The sequence below is a fragment of the Thalassophryne amazonica genome, chromosome 11 (genome assembly GCF_902500255.1).
Source record: "Thalassophryne amazonica chromosome 11, fThaAma1.1, whole genome shotgun sequence".
Lineage (NCBI taxonomy): Eukaryota > Metazoa > Chordata > Actinopteri > Batrachoidiformes > Batrachoididae > Thalassophryne > Thalassophryne amazonica.
The window spans coordinates 74164676-74179452 of NC_047113.1; the positions used below are offsets into that span (position 1 = coordinate 74164676).

General features: G+C 43.0%; 1 protein-coding gene across 1 annotated transcript; it reads left to right on the forward strand.

Moving 5' to 3' along the window:
* The first annotated feature begins 930 nt into the window (after window positions 1-930).
* spry1 (sprouty homolog 1, antagonist of FGF signaling (Drosophila)) lies at window positions 931-5198 on the forward strand. The gene is made up of 2 exons (XM_034182174.1): window positions 931-1549; window positions 2682-5198. The coding sequence occupies exon 2, from the start codon at window positions 2737-2739 to the stop codon at window positions 3799-3801; it is 1065 nt and encodes a 354-aa protein (XP_034038065.1). The 5' UTR covers window positions 931-1549; window positions 2682-2736; the 3' UTR covers window positions 3802-5198.
* The last annotated feature ends 9579 nt before the right edge of the window (window positions 5199-14777 follow it).

The window sequence follows — 14777 nt, forward strand, 5'->3', positions numbered from 1 at the left end:
AAGCTGAGAGCAGTAGCATTTGGGGATTTTGTGAAATAAAGCATTTATTCAAGAAATTAATGTTGTAAAAGATTTGCAACTGTTAATAAGAATAGCAGTGGTGGCTCCTGACAGATATGGCGGGTCGGCCATCAGTAATTAACATGTAACTAATCAAACGGTTTTGTTCATTCATTTTCTGCCGCTCATCTGGATCCAAGTCACAGTGGCAGCAAACAAAGGAGCTCATCCCACACTTCCCTATTCTCATCCAGTTATTCTTCCCAGGGAATCCTGGGGTGTTCCCAAGACATCTTGGGGGGGTAATCTCTCCAGGATACAATTTGTCACATTATAATCTACAAATTAGCTGCTGGGCAAGATTGTCATCTCTCTGGTCACCTCATGTCACAATGAAAAAAGGAAGATTTTTCAAAAAGGAAAAATATTTGGACTCAAAATGTAATCAATTCCTCATAGAAAAAGTCATCTCTCTGCATGCATGCATGCAAAAAAAACAAAAAAAAAAACAAACAAACTTAACACAAGTATGTGAACCAGTACCACACAACTTTGTTGTTTAGTGTGAAAAAAGCAATTTTTAACAAATTGTGAAAATTATTTGCATATTATGTTTCTCGTTTAAATAGGTTGTGTTGGACTGGTTGACATAACTAAGTGAATACAACATTTCATTATTATTATTATTATTATTTCAGCATTTACCGAAATCCACAACTTTTTTTTTTTTTTTTTGCATATCTTCACCCCCGCCTGGATGATCACATAACCCTCCTCCGCAGGTTGGCGGATGTCATAAATATTGCGCGCACCATTAGTCACATTCACCTCCTCCATCAACCGCATAGGAACTCCGAGCTGCGGCTCGGTTGTTTTTCAGCCAACTCTTCCGTTCCACCTTAAGTGACGCGCACATCCCGCTCGGCCGGCCTTTCACATCTGCCCAATGAATCAGGAGCGGATGCGATGTATCCTTTTTCAGCGGCCTCAATGGCCAATGGGAGTTGGCTTGTGGAGCAAACACTGAGCTCAGTGCGCTCTCATTCATTCAGCGCACGGCAGAGCCGCAAAGAGCGCAGAGCTGCAAAGAGCGCACCGGCGCACAGACGAGCCGATGCCACCAAACTCTGCGCACACACGCCAACACCGCAGACTGCACTTGGATATAATAAGCTCGCTCATTTTACGATTTGAGTTCTTCCCTCTTTTTTGATTGTTGTGCAAAAGCAGCTCGGACTGGAACTCCTGCAACCGGGTTGCGCTGCCTTAAGTTCGAACCGAATCAGCGCGCAGCTCCTCTTCGGTGCATTTCATCCTCCGGAGCTCCAGCGTTGGATTTTACTTTCATCCTGGCAGCAATGCACGCGTAAAGCGGCACTAAAATAAAGTAAAATAAAAGAAACTCTCGAAGAAAAAGGGAATTACGCAAAGGGATACGCTCGCACTTGGATTATCAGACTGTGAATGTTGCGCAGTGGACGTTCGGTCAGTGCGTCTCGTTTTGGGAGTTTTGGTGGACTGTTTGGTTGATGGATTCGGGTGCATATAGGTACGTATCCCCTCTTAACTACTTTTACGCGTGCTGTTTTACGCACACGATTGCGAGTTGATGTAATTTCTGGCGCACATAGCGATCTGTTGTGCGCAGCCAGAGCGGTATAAATATCTTGTTGCACTGCTACGCAAAGTCGTGACACTTTTACCCTCAAAATTTTCTGACTTGCTTTGGCTGTTTGTGCACTTTATTTGCTGAAGTTCACGGCTCTCCACGCGTGCGTCTCCGCTGGAACATACACCCCTCCCCCCGCTGCGGTTGTTTTCATTCATAAGTTTCTGGACGCGTCCTCTTAATGTCTTCTGATCTGGAGCTCTGCGTCTTTTTACAGGAGGACCCTGCTTTTATTATTGCGCATAGCGCAGCTCCAGTGCGGATAATCCTCTTTACAGTGCGCCCTTTTACGCGTCATAAACGCGTGGTTTGTTTGCGCAAAATGAACCGCGACGCTTTTGATTTTTGTTTGTTTGTTTTTGTTTGTTTTTTACAAGATTGAGATTATACGTTTTCTGGCATACTTCACAAATTCCTGTTTATGGCGCAAACATATCGGCGAAATAAGTTTTAGAAATCTGCCTTTAGTGCGTGTTAAAGCTTTAATCGGACAGAGTTGACGTTTTTGCTCCAGGTTGCTATGAAAGTCTGTTTTCGGAACTTTTTGCTCCACTTTTGTCTTTGAAATCCGTGTTGGTGTAGTAACTGAATACTAAGCGAGGCACCTCATTTAGTTCCCTTGGATCGTGTCCTCATTTCGTCTCCGCGGTGCATTTAAATGTTAACTAGACATAGAAATGTAAATGAGGAGGGGAAGTGCCTGTAGGGCGCACTGAAGTTTGCATGCGCGGAGACGAAAGTACAAAAAAGTTTTGTTAATAGTCAACTTTTTGCACTTTTGTCACTGAAACATGATCATAACAGCCAGTCTGGGTTGAAAAGTGACCTTTTTTTGTTGCAGTGGTATGAGAACAATATTAACTATATTAGTGCTGAACACAACCTAGACTGGTTCAGAACCAGAAACCCAGTGTATGTGCCAGCTCTGCCATGTTTTGGCCCCATCTGACGGTGTCCCCTCCCTCCCTGCACCTCCTTTGTCTCTCCCCGACCTCTCCCTCCCCTCTGGCAGGTTTTCCGATGCATGCCAAGTCCACAGTGAATGTCGGAAGTGGTGATCCCCCCAGATGGAGCTCCAAAGTCAACATGGCCCCGGCGGTTCATTAGTGGTGATCCAGCAGCCTTCCCTGGAGGGCCGGCAGAGGTCGGATTACGAGCGGGAGCTCCAGCATGCTGCCATTCTCTCCCTGGACCAAATCAAGGCCATCCGCACCAGCAACGAGTACACAGAGGGGCCCTCGGTGGTGCGGAGGCCTCCTGCACCTCGCATGCCCCCCAGGACCCAGGACAAGCAGGAGAGGACTCATGAGGTTATTCTCGTCAACGCGAACAACAACTATGAGCACCGGCCACTAGGTCACCACCATCACGGGGGACAGCAATACAGCGGGTCACGGGTGCCAGGGCTCAGCCGCTCAACTAGCACAGGAAGTGCTGCCAGTTCAGGGAGCAACAGCAGTGCGTCTTCTGAGCAGGGACTGTTGGCACGCTCTCCCCCCACCAGGCCTGGCATGAGCCTACAGCACCACCACCGAGCGGAGCGGCCCGTTCGGACTCAGCCCAAGCCCAAGGCCCTTTTACAGCCCCAGCAGGGACCCCACTGTCACCAGACTCCGCTGGATGCACTGCTGAAGCCCCCAGGCAAAGGAAAATCAGACTTTTCTGGCACCGGCAGCGGGTTGGCGGCGGCGGCTGTAGGGCACCAGTTCATCTGTGAGCGCTGCGGGAAGTGCAAATGCAGTGACTGCACTGCTCCCAGGAGCCTGCCATCGTGTCTGGCGTGCAACGGCCAGTGCCTGTGCTCCGCTGAGAGCGCACTGGAGCACGGCACGTGCATGTGCCTGGTGAAGGGCATCTTCTACCACTGCTCCAATGACGACGAGGGGGACTCGTGCGCCGACCACCCGTGCTCGCTGTCACGTTCCCACTGCTGCTCTCGCTTCCTGTGCATGGGATTAATGTCGGTACTCTTCCCCTGTCTACTATGCTACCCGCCTGTCAAGGGCTGTCTGAAGGCGTGCCAGAGCTGCTATGACCGGGTGAACAGGCCCGGCTGTCGCTGCAAGAACTCCAACACTGTCTATTGCAAACTGGAGAGCTGGGCCCCACAGAGCCAGGAAAAACCTTCCTGATCACCCCTGTGTGTCTGGGGTGGCATGTGCACGGGAGACTCTTAATGTGGATTTTATGATGACAATAATAATGATAGTCACAAGTTAATGTTTATCAAACATTCTAAGCACCTCCCACCCACCTCCTCTCCTGGCTGTGGAACCCTACGGAGCCTTAGCAAAGGAGTAACGAAAACCACTCGAATATTTTTACTTTCTCTGGATCAGGACCGTGTTTTTACAGTACAGACCAGTGTTTGCCTTAACTCTTTCTATGTCTGTCCTCAGCTCCTCCTTAAACACCATATATATATATATATATATATATGGTGTTTCTGTGTCCAGTGGCAGCCACCTCTCTCTCCAAATCTGTGAAGGACTATCTTTAGGGCCATTATGTAGCTGTTACCTGATTTTTCTTAGCAATTGGGTGTGTTTGAATTTTTGCTACCACACTTAAAAAAGGGGGGTTCCTTTGCATCATGTTGCATTAACAAAAGCACATCTATCTCAAAAGTATTGCAATTTTGTTTAAAAAAAAATACAAAAACAGATAAGGGATCTTTTAAAAACATGGGGAAAATAGATACGACTGTTTTAAGTGATAATTATAAAATTAGTTTATTTGAAATTATTATTGTAATGACAAAAAATTGAATTTCACAGTTTGTGTTTCCCAGCATGCACAGTGTGAAGATTTGAATCTTAAAAAAAAAAGAAATAATAATAAAAATCACTGTTAATGGAATAAGTTTCTGTTTGGTCAAACAAAAAGAAGGAGTTTAATGACACTGCCTTGAGGTCCACCTCAAAAACTTGAACTGAGCTAATAAAAATAATTGTAGACTTATATAAGCAAGAAGCAGTTCAGCAAAGAATTATTTAAAGGTGCATGTGACTCTCTCAAATTAAAAGAAAAAATGTCACCAGGTACTTTGAGAATGAAGAGGGCGCTGTTTTCAACTGTCAACAGTTATGAAGGTATGTCTCTTTAAGGCAGTCATTTTCTATTTTCCCCATGAATTGCTAAAAAAAAGTCACTTATCTGTTTTTGCAGATAAACTCATGAGGATGTTTCTTCTTCCAACTTGTCTGAATTCTTCATTCTGTGGCATTCTCCCATGTTTTGTTTTATTTTATTTTTTATTTTTTTGTAAATTGTATGCTCAAATCCATAAGAGGAATTCTGGCTATTTTTTAAAAAGAAAAAAAAAAGTCTGTTAAAACATTTTTGTGTTGTAAAAATATTTATTATGTGAAGCTCTATTATTTTATGATATTTATTGCAAGAGACAGTCTTAAATTTACTCATGTCTGAATATAACAAAATATCAAATACTTACTGAAAAATTAAAGGGTGGCACAAAAGAAAACTATGTTAACTTTAATGCAGAAAATATATTAATTAATGAAAAATAGCACCGTCTGTTGTCTTGATTGTTGACTTGAACATTGGGAAACAGGAAGTTGAAGGTCATGTTTGTTTGTTTGTTTGTTTTTTATTTTGGTGAACATTGTTTGAGGGAATGAGCGTTTCCTGCAAGTGTGCATGAGATTCCTGGTGAAAATTTTCTGCAGTGAGTCGAAATGAAAATGACAGGATCCCCCCGCCCCTTTCTTGCTAACCTTGAGCTAAACGACACAAGCAGCCCCGAAGCTGCTTGCATTGTCAGAGAAACCTGCACACTGCTACACACATGGGCCACTACTAAACTATGCACCGCACTTTATTTCCTCAGCTTTAATGTTCCCAAACTCCCAAATGGTCAGCAGTGTTGGGATGACAGCCACCATTCCGAGTAGCCGGGGCCACCTGTTCAAAGATAATAAAGCGGGTCATCAATGTCGGGCTTTTATGGCGCTGTTCCTGCGCTAAAGGCAACAACAGGGGCAAATCCACCCCCAAAAACCCAGTCACGCACCCAGCTCCCCCTCCTCCTCCCCCGTTTGGCCTCTTTGTCAGTGAATTTATCACTTGGGAAGTCCGCTGACCCTCCACCCTCCCGTGGGCCCCCGGGGGGATGAGATCATCAGTTTGGAAGTTGGTTGGTCAGCCTGAAATGCCAGCAGCAGTTCAGGGAAACACAAACTGCGAGCAGGAAATTCAGCAGGATGCGGGCAAAAAATACCAATAAGGTTTTGGAAGCTTCAGTGAGAAAATAGTCTGTGAGCAGCACCATGTGATGGTGAGGAATAAGAAGACTGGAATTCTGCAGCTAAAAGGCATTTTATTGTGTAATATTATGTTTTATTGACCATTTGTAGATAGAATTCTCAGTAAGAGTACTGCTCCTGCTTCTTCTCATTTACAGGGAGCGTTTCATTTTATTTTATTTTTGTTAATGCATCTCATCAGTATCTAAAACTGGACGCTACACCATTGTCTCCTGCAGATGGACAGACGATTAAACTGTTGCTTTTGATAAATATTTTTTTTTCTGTGTAAATAACTATCATAGAATGTTCTGAACAAAAGGTAAAAATTCATAGCAGTGGTGCGTAGTTTTCCATGTTATAAAAGTGACCCATGGGTCAGAATTCCATATGGTACCAGTTTTTTAAGGAGATGCTTTTTTTTTGTGCTAAAACAGCTCCATTTTAAATAAAAACTTTTCTACAAGGTTGGACCCCCTCTGAGGGTTCTGGTTTGCACCCAAGCAGTTATAAAGAAGTGCCCCTTTAAATCTTTAAAGATGAGACTAAAGGCCAAAACATCATGTCTCTGCCTTTATGAAGTCATTAAAGGACCACTGTGACCATTTTGCATATTTGAGATAAACATATAAAATTAGCATATTTTACATTCCTGCAAATATTTTGAATGCGTATAAGTGAAATGGTGGAGTATTTTCTGTATTGGAGTATTGTTTGTTGAAATGAAGAAATCAAGCATCTAGTATGTGTATATTTCTTCACATTTTCACCACTTTGCACAGTGTGAACTGGTGCAAAGTTGTAAATATGATGCATTCACTGACTGCAGTGAAAATATGAAATGAGAATTGCATTCATTCATTTTAAGAAATGCACAAAGATTCATGTTATCTTAGCATTCGGTTTTCAGTCTTCCCTTTTGCACAAGACATTAAAATATGCAGCATCTCATCAAGTTGATTTCAGTTGTGTTCCAGAATGAACTGAACCCAGCGAGGGATGCTGGGAAAGTTAAAAAAAAAGTCACAGTTCCAGTTGAATATGTTGACAAACTGTTGTCAGTAAGACAAAATGCACGTTCAGACTTGTCTTTTAAAGGTATTGGTGTTTCAGATGCTCCCATTGGGTATATGTGCGCTTGGTATTTTGCAGGGATGTGAAATCATGAGATCATGCATCCTGTCACATGATGCATTTCACACCAAGTACTTGACGAACCTGATGCAGTCACACTTGAAGAGGAGAAGATATCATAAACATCTGATTTTACATTTATGATGAGGGATTTTTAATTTTCTTTTTTAAAAACGCATATTTGCACATCTGTGATATACTGGCATCCTGTCCAGGGTGAACCCTGCCTCACGCCCTCCGACTGCTGGGATAGGCTTCAGCCCCCCCGGTGACCCTTAATTGGAGTAAGCGGTTGAAGATGAATGAGTGAGTGAGTGAAAATTCACTCTTACACCAAGATTCTTATTGAATTAGTTCATCAGGGTTGAGGTCAACATACCAAACTAGTGGCCCGCAGGCCACATCCAGTCCATTTCTACAATCAAATACGGTCTGCAAGCGACATTACAGATGCACAGACATGAGTGGAGTCTTGTCAGACAAGCTTTGATGTTAGAGGTTAAAACTAAGGCTTTTTAAAACCTCCGGTGTTTATTTGGGAGTTTATTTGGAATTTCCAGTGACCTTGTGTACCCCTGTGATGAGCTCAGGACGGCACGAGTCAGGCTCAGTGCAACTTGATGCAAGTCCGGGTCAACTTGTGGTAAACTCTAACTCTTGATATTTCGTGGTAATTGTTCCTGTGCTTTCTGTAAAATCTGGATGGCGAGTTGCACTGAGCTGACAACATGTTCAAAATGGGCATGAGTTGAGCCGCCCTTTCCTGACTCGTGCTGATCTACACCCAGCGGCTTACCAACAGTGACACCCCTCATTCCCACCAGGACGCACACAGCGCATCATAATTTGGCACTGAGCTGAGCCAAACGTAAAAGTTGCTCAACAAGAGTTGCAAATAAAATAAAATCTAAATCCCACTGCAGTTCTTCTGATCAATATGTTTTTAATCTAAAAGAAAAAGAAACTCCTAAATTTTCTAGAGTACAAGTTGCATCTCTCAAAAACACGCACACCACACCTTTTTTCTGTATGATCAACTCTTTAATTTGGAATTTTCCTACATTGCAATAGCGTGCTTTTATTATTACCTTTTCAATTATTGGATTATATTTTGTTTAGTGCTTCAAGTTCTGGGAAAGACCAATGCGAATAGTCATTATTAACAAATGCATGATTTTTCAGTATGTAAAATTGCACCAGAACATACGTCACAGGACCTCCCAAACTAGAAAAAAAAAAAAAAAAAAAAAACATGACTTGTACACCAGGACATATGTAATTGTGATCTCATAGGACTAACAGAAATCCAGTGCACAATCTGTGGACATAAAACCACATTTATCTTCCACGGTTCAGTTCTTGAATAGTCCATCAGACAGAACTGGTTTGACTTTGGGACGGCTGCATGATGCTGTTGGTCAACACTTTGCATTAAATGAAACGTGCTTGCAAATGGACTTAATGTGCTTTTATTACACCAACACACACCTTTCTCTGTGTGTGTGTGTGTGTGTGTGTGTGTGTGTGTGTGCGCATGCACGCATGCAACATACCCTTTGTTGCCTTGAATACTTAAGACTGGATTAGTGATTTGTCAATTTCCTGTTACTTTTCACAGCTGCAATTCAAGCCCCATTTGCTCCTGGCTCCTGCGTGCTCACAGACAATAGGAGGCCTCTTGTTTTTTTGTTGTTTTTTTTTCCAGCTTCCACTATTTAGCTGTACAGACGAGAAGGGGGGGGGGGTGGGTGGGGGGGGGGGGGGGGGGTATCTGAACTGTATTCAGGAGGTGCAGAACAGGAAGACGGTGTTTACTTGATATTTTCCATCCTGAGCCAAATAAGGAAACATCCAACTCCCACCATTTCCAGAACTCAGCTCCTTTAAGTCCTCGGCACGTCTCTTAAATCTGCGATCTAATCGCTGAGGGTTTCTGAAACAGCACGTCAGTGTTTTCTTTCACTTTGCAGTCACTCTGCCACATGAACACGTCTGTAAGTGCGTCACATTTTACTCATCAGCCTGAAGAAAAAAAAAGTGAAATCTGAGTAATTCAATGGCATAACCTCTCCTCCTCCTCCTCCTTGCACTTGTTTCAGAGTAAATTTAGCAGCTCCACACACCCACGTCATGCTTTTCGGAGTTGTCAAGCTTGGCGGTTCCCTCCCTCACTGCAGCTTTCATTTTTTTTTTTTTTTTTTTTGGTACGTGTGTATTGACTAACATGTGAGTCACGGTGGAACCTCCAACCCACACGTCCTACCGGGACAGTCCTTTTCCTTCGCCGGAGCACCGGCTGCTGTGGAGCAGGATGTTCCAGCTGCTGTTATCCTCCTCCACAGCATTCATCACCAAAAAGTCAGCACTCCCCGTCCCCCATCACCCCCTGCAATCTGCTTTTCATTATTTCCCCTCATGGCATATAAATAGAAATTAGCAATCAGGGGAGAAACGTGGGGGTGGTGGTGGATTTTGGACAGGAAGGCAGCTTTTTTTGGACGTCGGCACGATGACCAAAGTTTGTGGAAGTTTTGTTTGACCCCAATATCTCCGTAGGTATTGGGGTCTGGATGATCTTGGTGAGTTGGAGGCACATGTGAGGCCCATTGCTCTGATGTGTTCAGAACCTCCTCCAACATCCACACTCGGCCTTACGCAGGATGAACGTGATGTTAAAGAAAAACACGAGGTAGCTGGAAGTTGTTCCATCGCGGGCCACGATAAAGCGCCCGTGCCCAAAATACCAGAAAAGTTCAGCTCCACTGTGAAACATCTCGGTAAATAAATGAGAAAAGCAGACGCGTCTCAGCCGACCACCGTGAATTTTGGAACTTATATAACAGGTTTTAACGGGGTTTGGACTGGAGTATTTTTCCTCCCCCAGCAGAAGAACATATGATCCTTTAATTTAAAGTTAAAACATAAAAAAATCCCCAAACTTCAAGGAGATTGCTTCATCAAACAGAGATAATATTATAAAGACTTTTTGGATGGTCAACGTAAACAGATTTTCGAGCTCTCACAGAATCCAAATAGCCTTCATTCAAAGCTGTTGCACATGATTGTACACTTTCGCTTCCTTTTCCACTGTCTGACAGAACGTGTTTGTGCAGAGTTGATCCGGGGTCTCAAGCTCGAGTTGCCCGGAGGCCACTTGGCAAAGGTAGTTTTCTCCAAAAGGAGTGCAAATTTAATGCTCAGTGAAGAAAATAAAAATCTGTTTTTGCAATGCTGAAGAACTTTCTCCAAACCACTTAAAGCAGTCCGCCGCATTCAACTATACACAACAAAAGAGGGGAGATCATCCAATAGCATGAGGAGCTCTGGGTTAACTTCTTTAGCTTTCAAAACAATCCAACATTCTGGGGAGGGGGTGGGGGGTGGGGTGGCACACTGTGCAAAAATCAGTGTTCATCTGCCTTTAATGTTAAATTCACATTTATTTATACAGTGACATCACCAACTCCATGAACAAGTAAAACGGAGAACTCCCTACATTCAAAGTCAGAGCGGGGACTTTGACCAAAGGTGTAATAAAATATTGTAAAGGTCTCATCTTGCATAAGCAATTGTCGTGGCAATCTCTCAGTGGTGAGGAAGATCATCTCTTGATTGATTCCCGAATGGGATGGAAAATCTACATCCGTGGCCGATCCAGAGACACCTGCGTGCAGGTTTGTTTAACGTGAGAATGCCATTGCATCCCAACAAACACACGGCTCTTGACAGATCCTTGGCCTGGTCCGATGGCTGGGAAATTCCAGATGATCGGGAGTTGAAGAACTGCTGCAACCTTCATCCACCTTCACAGCTTTTGGGTTACCTTTGCGTCTGACCTGCCATTGAAGACGTCTTGTTTCACCAGAGCCTTGTAAGCAATCTCGTGTTCAGGATTCCTGTTGTAGCTTATATGGCTACCATTGCAGGCATGAGGCACACAAGGTACCCCACCATATTTTACCACAACAGGCAATCCCCTACTGATCCATTACCCAGGTGTCACAACGTCAACGAGGGGTTGAATTTTGACACCTTGCATAAAAAACAGCTCATTGGTGAATGCAGCTGCATGCAGGATTAGAGGCTTTCCAGTGTTTAAAATAAAAAATTGTGTTGGAATCAACAACTGGAGAGTCAGTATTTAGCTTCCCTGACTGCTCTAGAATGGAGAAAAAGAACATACCAGACTTGCACAAAATTCTGCTTTACGCTAAAACTTTACAACTCATCTTGTAAAGTTTTGGATGTTGAACTCAACTTTACAAAGTTGAGTTCTCTTTGAGAACTCAAAGAGTTCTCAAAGAGAACTTTTTGAGTTATCCTGCTGACAGACAGACAAACAAACAAACAAACGCGACCGAAAACATAACCTCCTTGGCGGAGGTAATAACTCACCCAGTTAGTGGCAGATCTGCTCCGCCTTGTGTGCAACTCTTGTACTACAAACTATCAAATTGGTGTCATTGTCATGTGATTACAACCACATTGTGACGTTGTTACAGGTAAGATGCAGAAGCAAGGAGAAAAACATTGTGAAAACTTTTTTTTTTTGCTTTTTATGATGTGTTGGGGTTCATGAAAGTAATTGATTTTAGTGTGTGCATTTAATTAACTGCAGTGAAAAGTGTGGGCAGGGTGGGCAGTTAACCGCTTTTCAACGTGTGGATGCAGTAAGTTAAAAATTTTCTTCGGGGACATGCCCCAGACCCCCAACCAAATCTCAAGACCCCCATAATGTCACCTGATGCTAGACCTCAGAGACCCAAAATTTCAGCCCAGAATACATATTTAGACCTCTGTGACGTATGCCACAGACCCACTGAGTTGTCTTTAAGGTCAGTGAAATGTTGGAGTCTGACACCAACTGGCACCACACTTTCGATTGTGACCATCAGAGGACGCTGGGGAAACTGATACAATTGTTGTCTCTCAAAAAACTATAAGCATTTAAAAAATTTTTTTTAAATATAAATTGTGTGGTACTTTGTAAGTTGATGAATAAAATTCTCCCTTCCAATGTAAACATTTTGGTCACCGTAACGTAGAGCTCGATGGCGCCCTCACCACTTCACAACTGATAAACGTCCTTGGATCCAGACCCTCTTTTTAGTGGTTGGAATTAAAACAAGGGGCTCGACAGTAAGGACTGAATTTCTTTGTGTTCTATTTGTGACTGATTTCGAGAGTTGATTTGGACTACAGCGCCGCCGAGTGTTCCGCTGGTGAAGTGCAGCCTGTGGGTGGAGTGGCCTTGAAAGAACATATGAACTGTGGATTCACAGACATGCGGGCGGTCCATCACAGAGCTGAGTCTGCATCCACCTGAAGTAACACCGAGGCCTTAGCTAGTGTTTTATCAGATGTTGGCTGTTTTTCAGGATGGAGGCGTTTCATTAGGATCCTAAAACCTTCACCGTCCAAACAGGCTTTATTGTCTGCCATATGATACCACACTCTAGTCCCACATTTTTTTCCTGACATATTAAAGATAATAGTCAGTAGGGTAGGATGATGATGATGATGATGATGATGATGATGATGATGAGGAGGAGGAGGAAGAGGAGCATCTGTGATCAATACAAAACACGACCGGCAGTCATGGAGGAGGAGGAGGCAGTTTTCCTAATTAAAGGCCAGACGTTATTTATTTCCACCCTACATTTGCTCTTGATCAATGGCTTCTGTTTCATCAGTGCGATTGACTCATCAGTATTCAAAGCGGCACTTCCTCTCTGAGAAGCTAGCCGAAAACCTTGGTGAGCGCTCACAGGCTCCAATGGAGGCTGGTGATTTTGTATTCCGCTCGCTAATTAAATCAGCGGGTGTTTGTGTCTTATTGGAGACTGTTGCTGGAAACACACACTTAACAGTCATTCGGTTTGATCCCAGAACACTTCAGGAGATCTTTTGTTTTCCTGTGGATGACGAGGATATTTCAAAGAGACAGTTGACCACAGAAATGCAGTCGACAGATTGCTACTCTAACCACAAGGGCATGTGAGCGTATACCTTCACCCCGTGCTTTGCTTTTGGAATATTAAGTCCGGCAAGGACGTAGTAAAATAACTGGTGTTTATTTATTTGTCTGTCTGTCTGTTAGCAATATTACGTCAAAACTACTGCACAGATTTTGATGAAATTTTCACCACAAATTGATATTAGGCCAAGGAAGACTCCAGTAAATTCAGAGGTGATCCAGATTTGGATTCTGGATCAAGAGTTCACGTTATATAAGCTTTGAAGGAATATGTTAAAACTACTTCACTGATTCTCACCAAATTTTCACCGTGGAAATATATTAGGCCAAGGAAGACTCCAGTAAATTTTGGAGGTGAGCTGGATCTGGATCCATATTCTGGATCAAGATTTCACTTCATATATACTTTGAAGGATGACATAAAAAGTACTTCACCAAATTTGCACCACAGATACTTTAGATATTAGGGCATGGAAGACTCCACTGGATTTTGGAGGTGATCCAGATCTGGATTGGCAGAAATCTCTGATTGCTCATGTTGCACATAGTTTGTAGTGCAATTTTTTAAACTACTGCACATTAGCATCTTGCCTATCCTTGTCTTTATTTGGACCTGAACAGAATGCCACATGTTGATAGTCATCATGGTGCATATTTGACAGATTATCAGCCTCAAAGTGAAGTGGAACAAGGCGAATGTAATGTCCATGTCTGTTTGCAGCAATATCTTCGAAACGCAGAGAGCAAATTCTACCAAACTTGGTGGATTGAGTCAATGGACCATCCTCTCCCAACACAGGTCATTTCAAGGTCATAGATAAACAGTCAAGGTCAAATCAGAGGTCATCGTCCACTGTCCACTGGCATAACTTTAAAACAAAAAGAACAGTTTCTACCAAACTTGTTGAATAGACTCATTGGGCCATCTTCTCCCAACACGGTCAGTTCCATGTCATAGGTCAAATCAGTGGTAATAGTTTAATGTCTGCGGCAAGGTTTCAGGAGAATGGCTAAAAACATTGAGAAAATGAAATATCGCTCTGTACAGATTGACATTTTGATGATGTTTGGTGTATGGATTGGGAGTCTAATCAGTTTTGTTCAGTCAGTTGGCTCTCCTCAGAATGGTCATGCCAAATAGGTTTATGGAGATCAACTGGAAACCTCAGGAGACGTCCAAGAACATCAACACAAGTCCTGCATTCCTGTATACAGGAATATAGTCTGTATAATTCAAATTATTTAGTTTATATCGTGCCAAATCACAACAAAACTGTCTCAAGGTGTTTCACACAAGTAAAGTCTAACCTTACCAACCCCAAGAGCAAGCATACAGGTGACCGTGGTATGGAAAGTGGTATAAATGAAAGAATCTAAAAATTCATCATTCCTGTCCATGTTGTGTATTAATATGGATGAAAACACTTTGAGTTGTTGCTCACAAACAAACAAATCTAGGCGCAGGTGAAAACAAAACCTCTTTGGTGGGAACAAAAAGGTCTTCTGATCCATAAGTTGACGTTTTCTCTAATGGTTCCTCATGTATTTGTGTTCTTTCTTCTTCCTCCAAGAGGACGATTGTATGTTTACTGCATTCCGAGTCTCCTGCAAACACTTTAGTTCTGTTTTTCTCTTTGATATCACAACCGCGTACAACAAAAAGCAGCACATTAGATAGACACATAAAGAGACAAATGGACCTGGACCAGGATTGATTTTCAGGAGAAGAAGG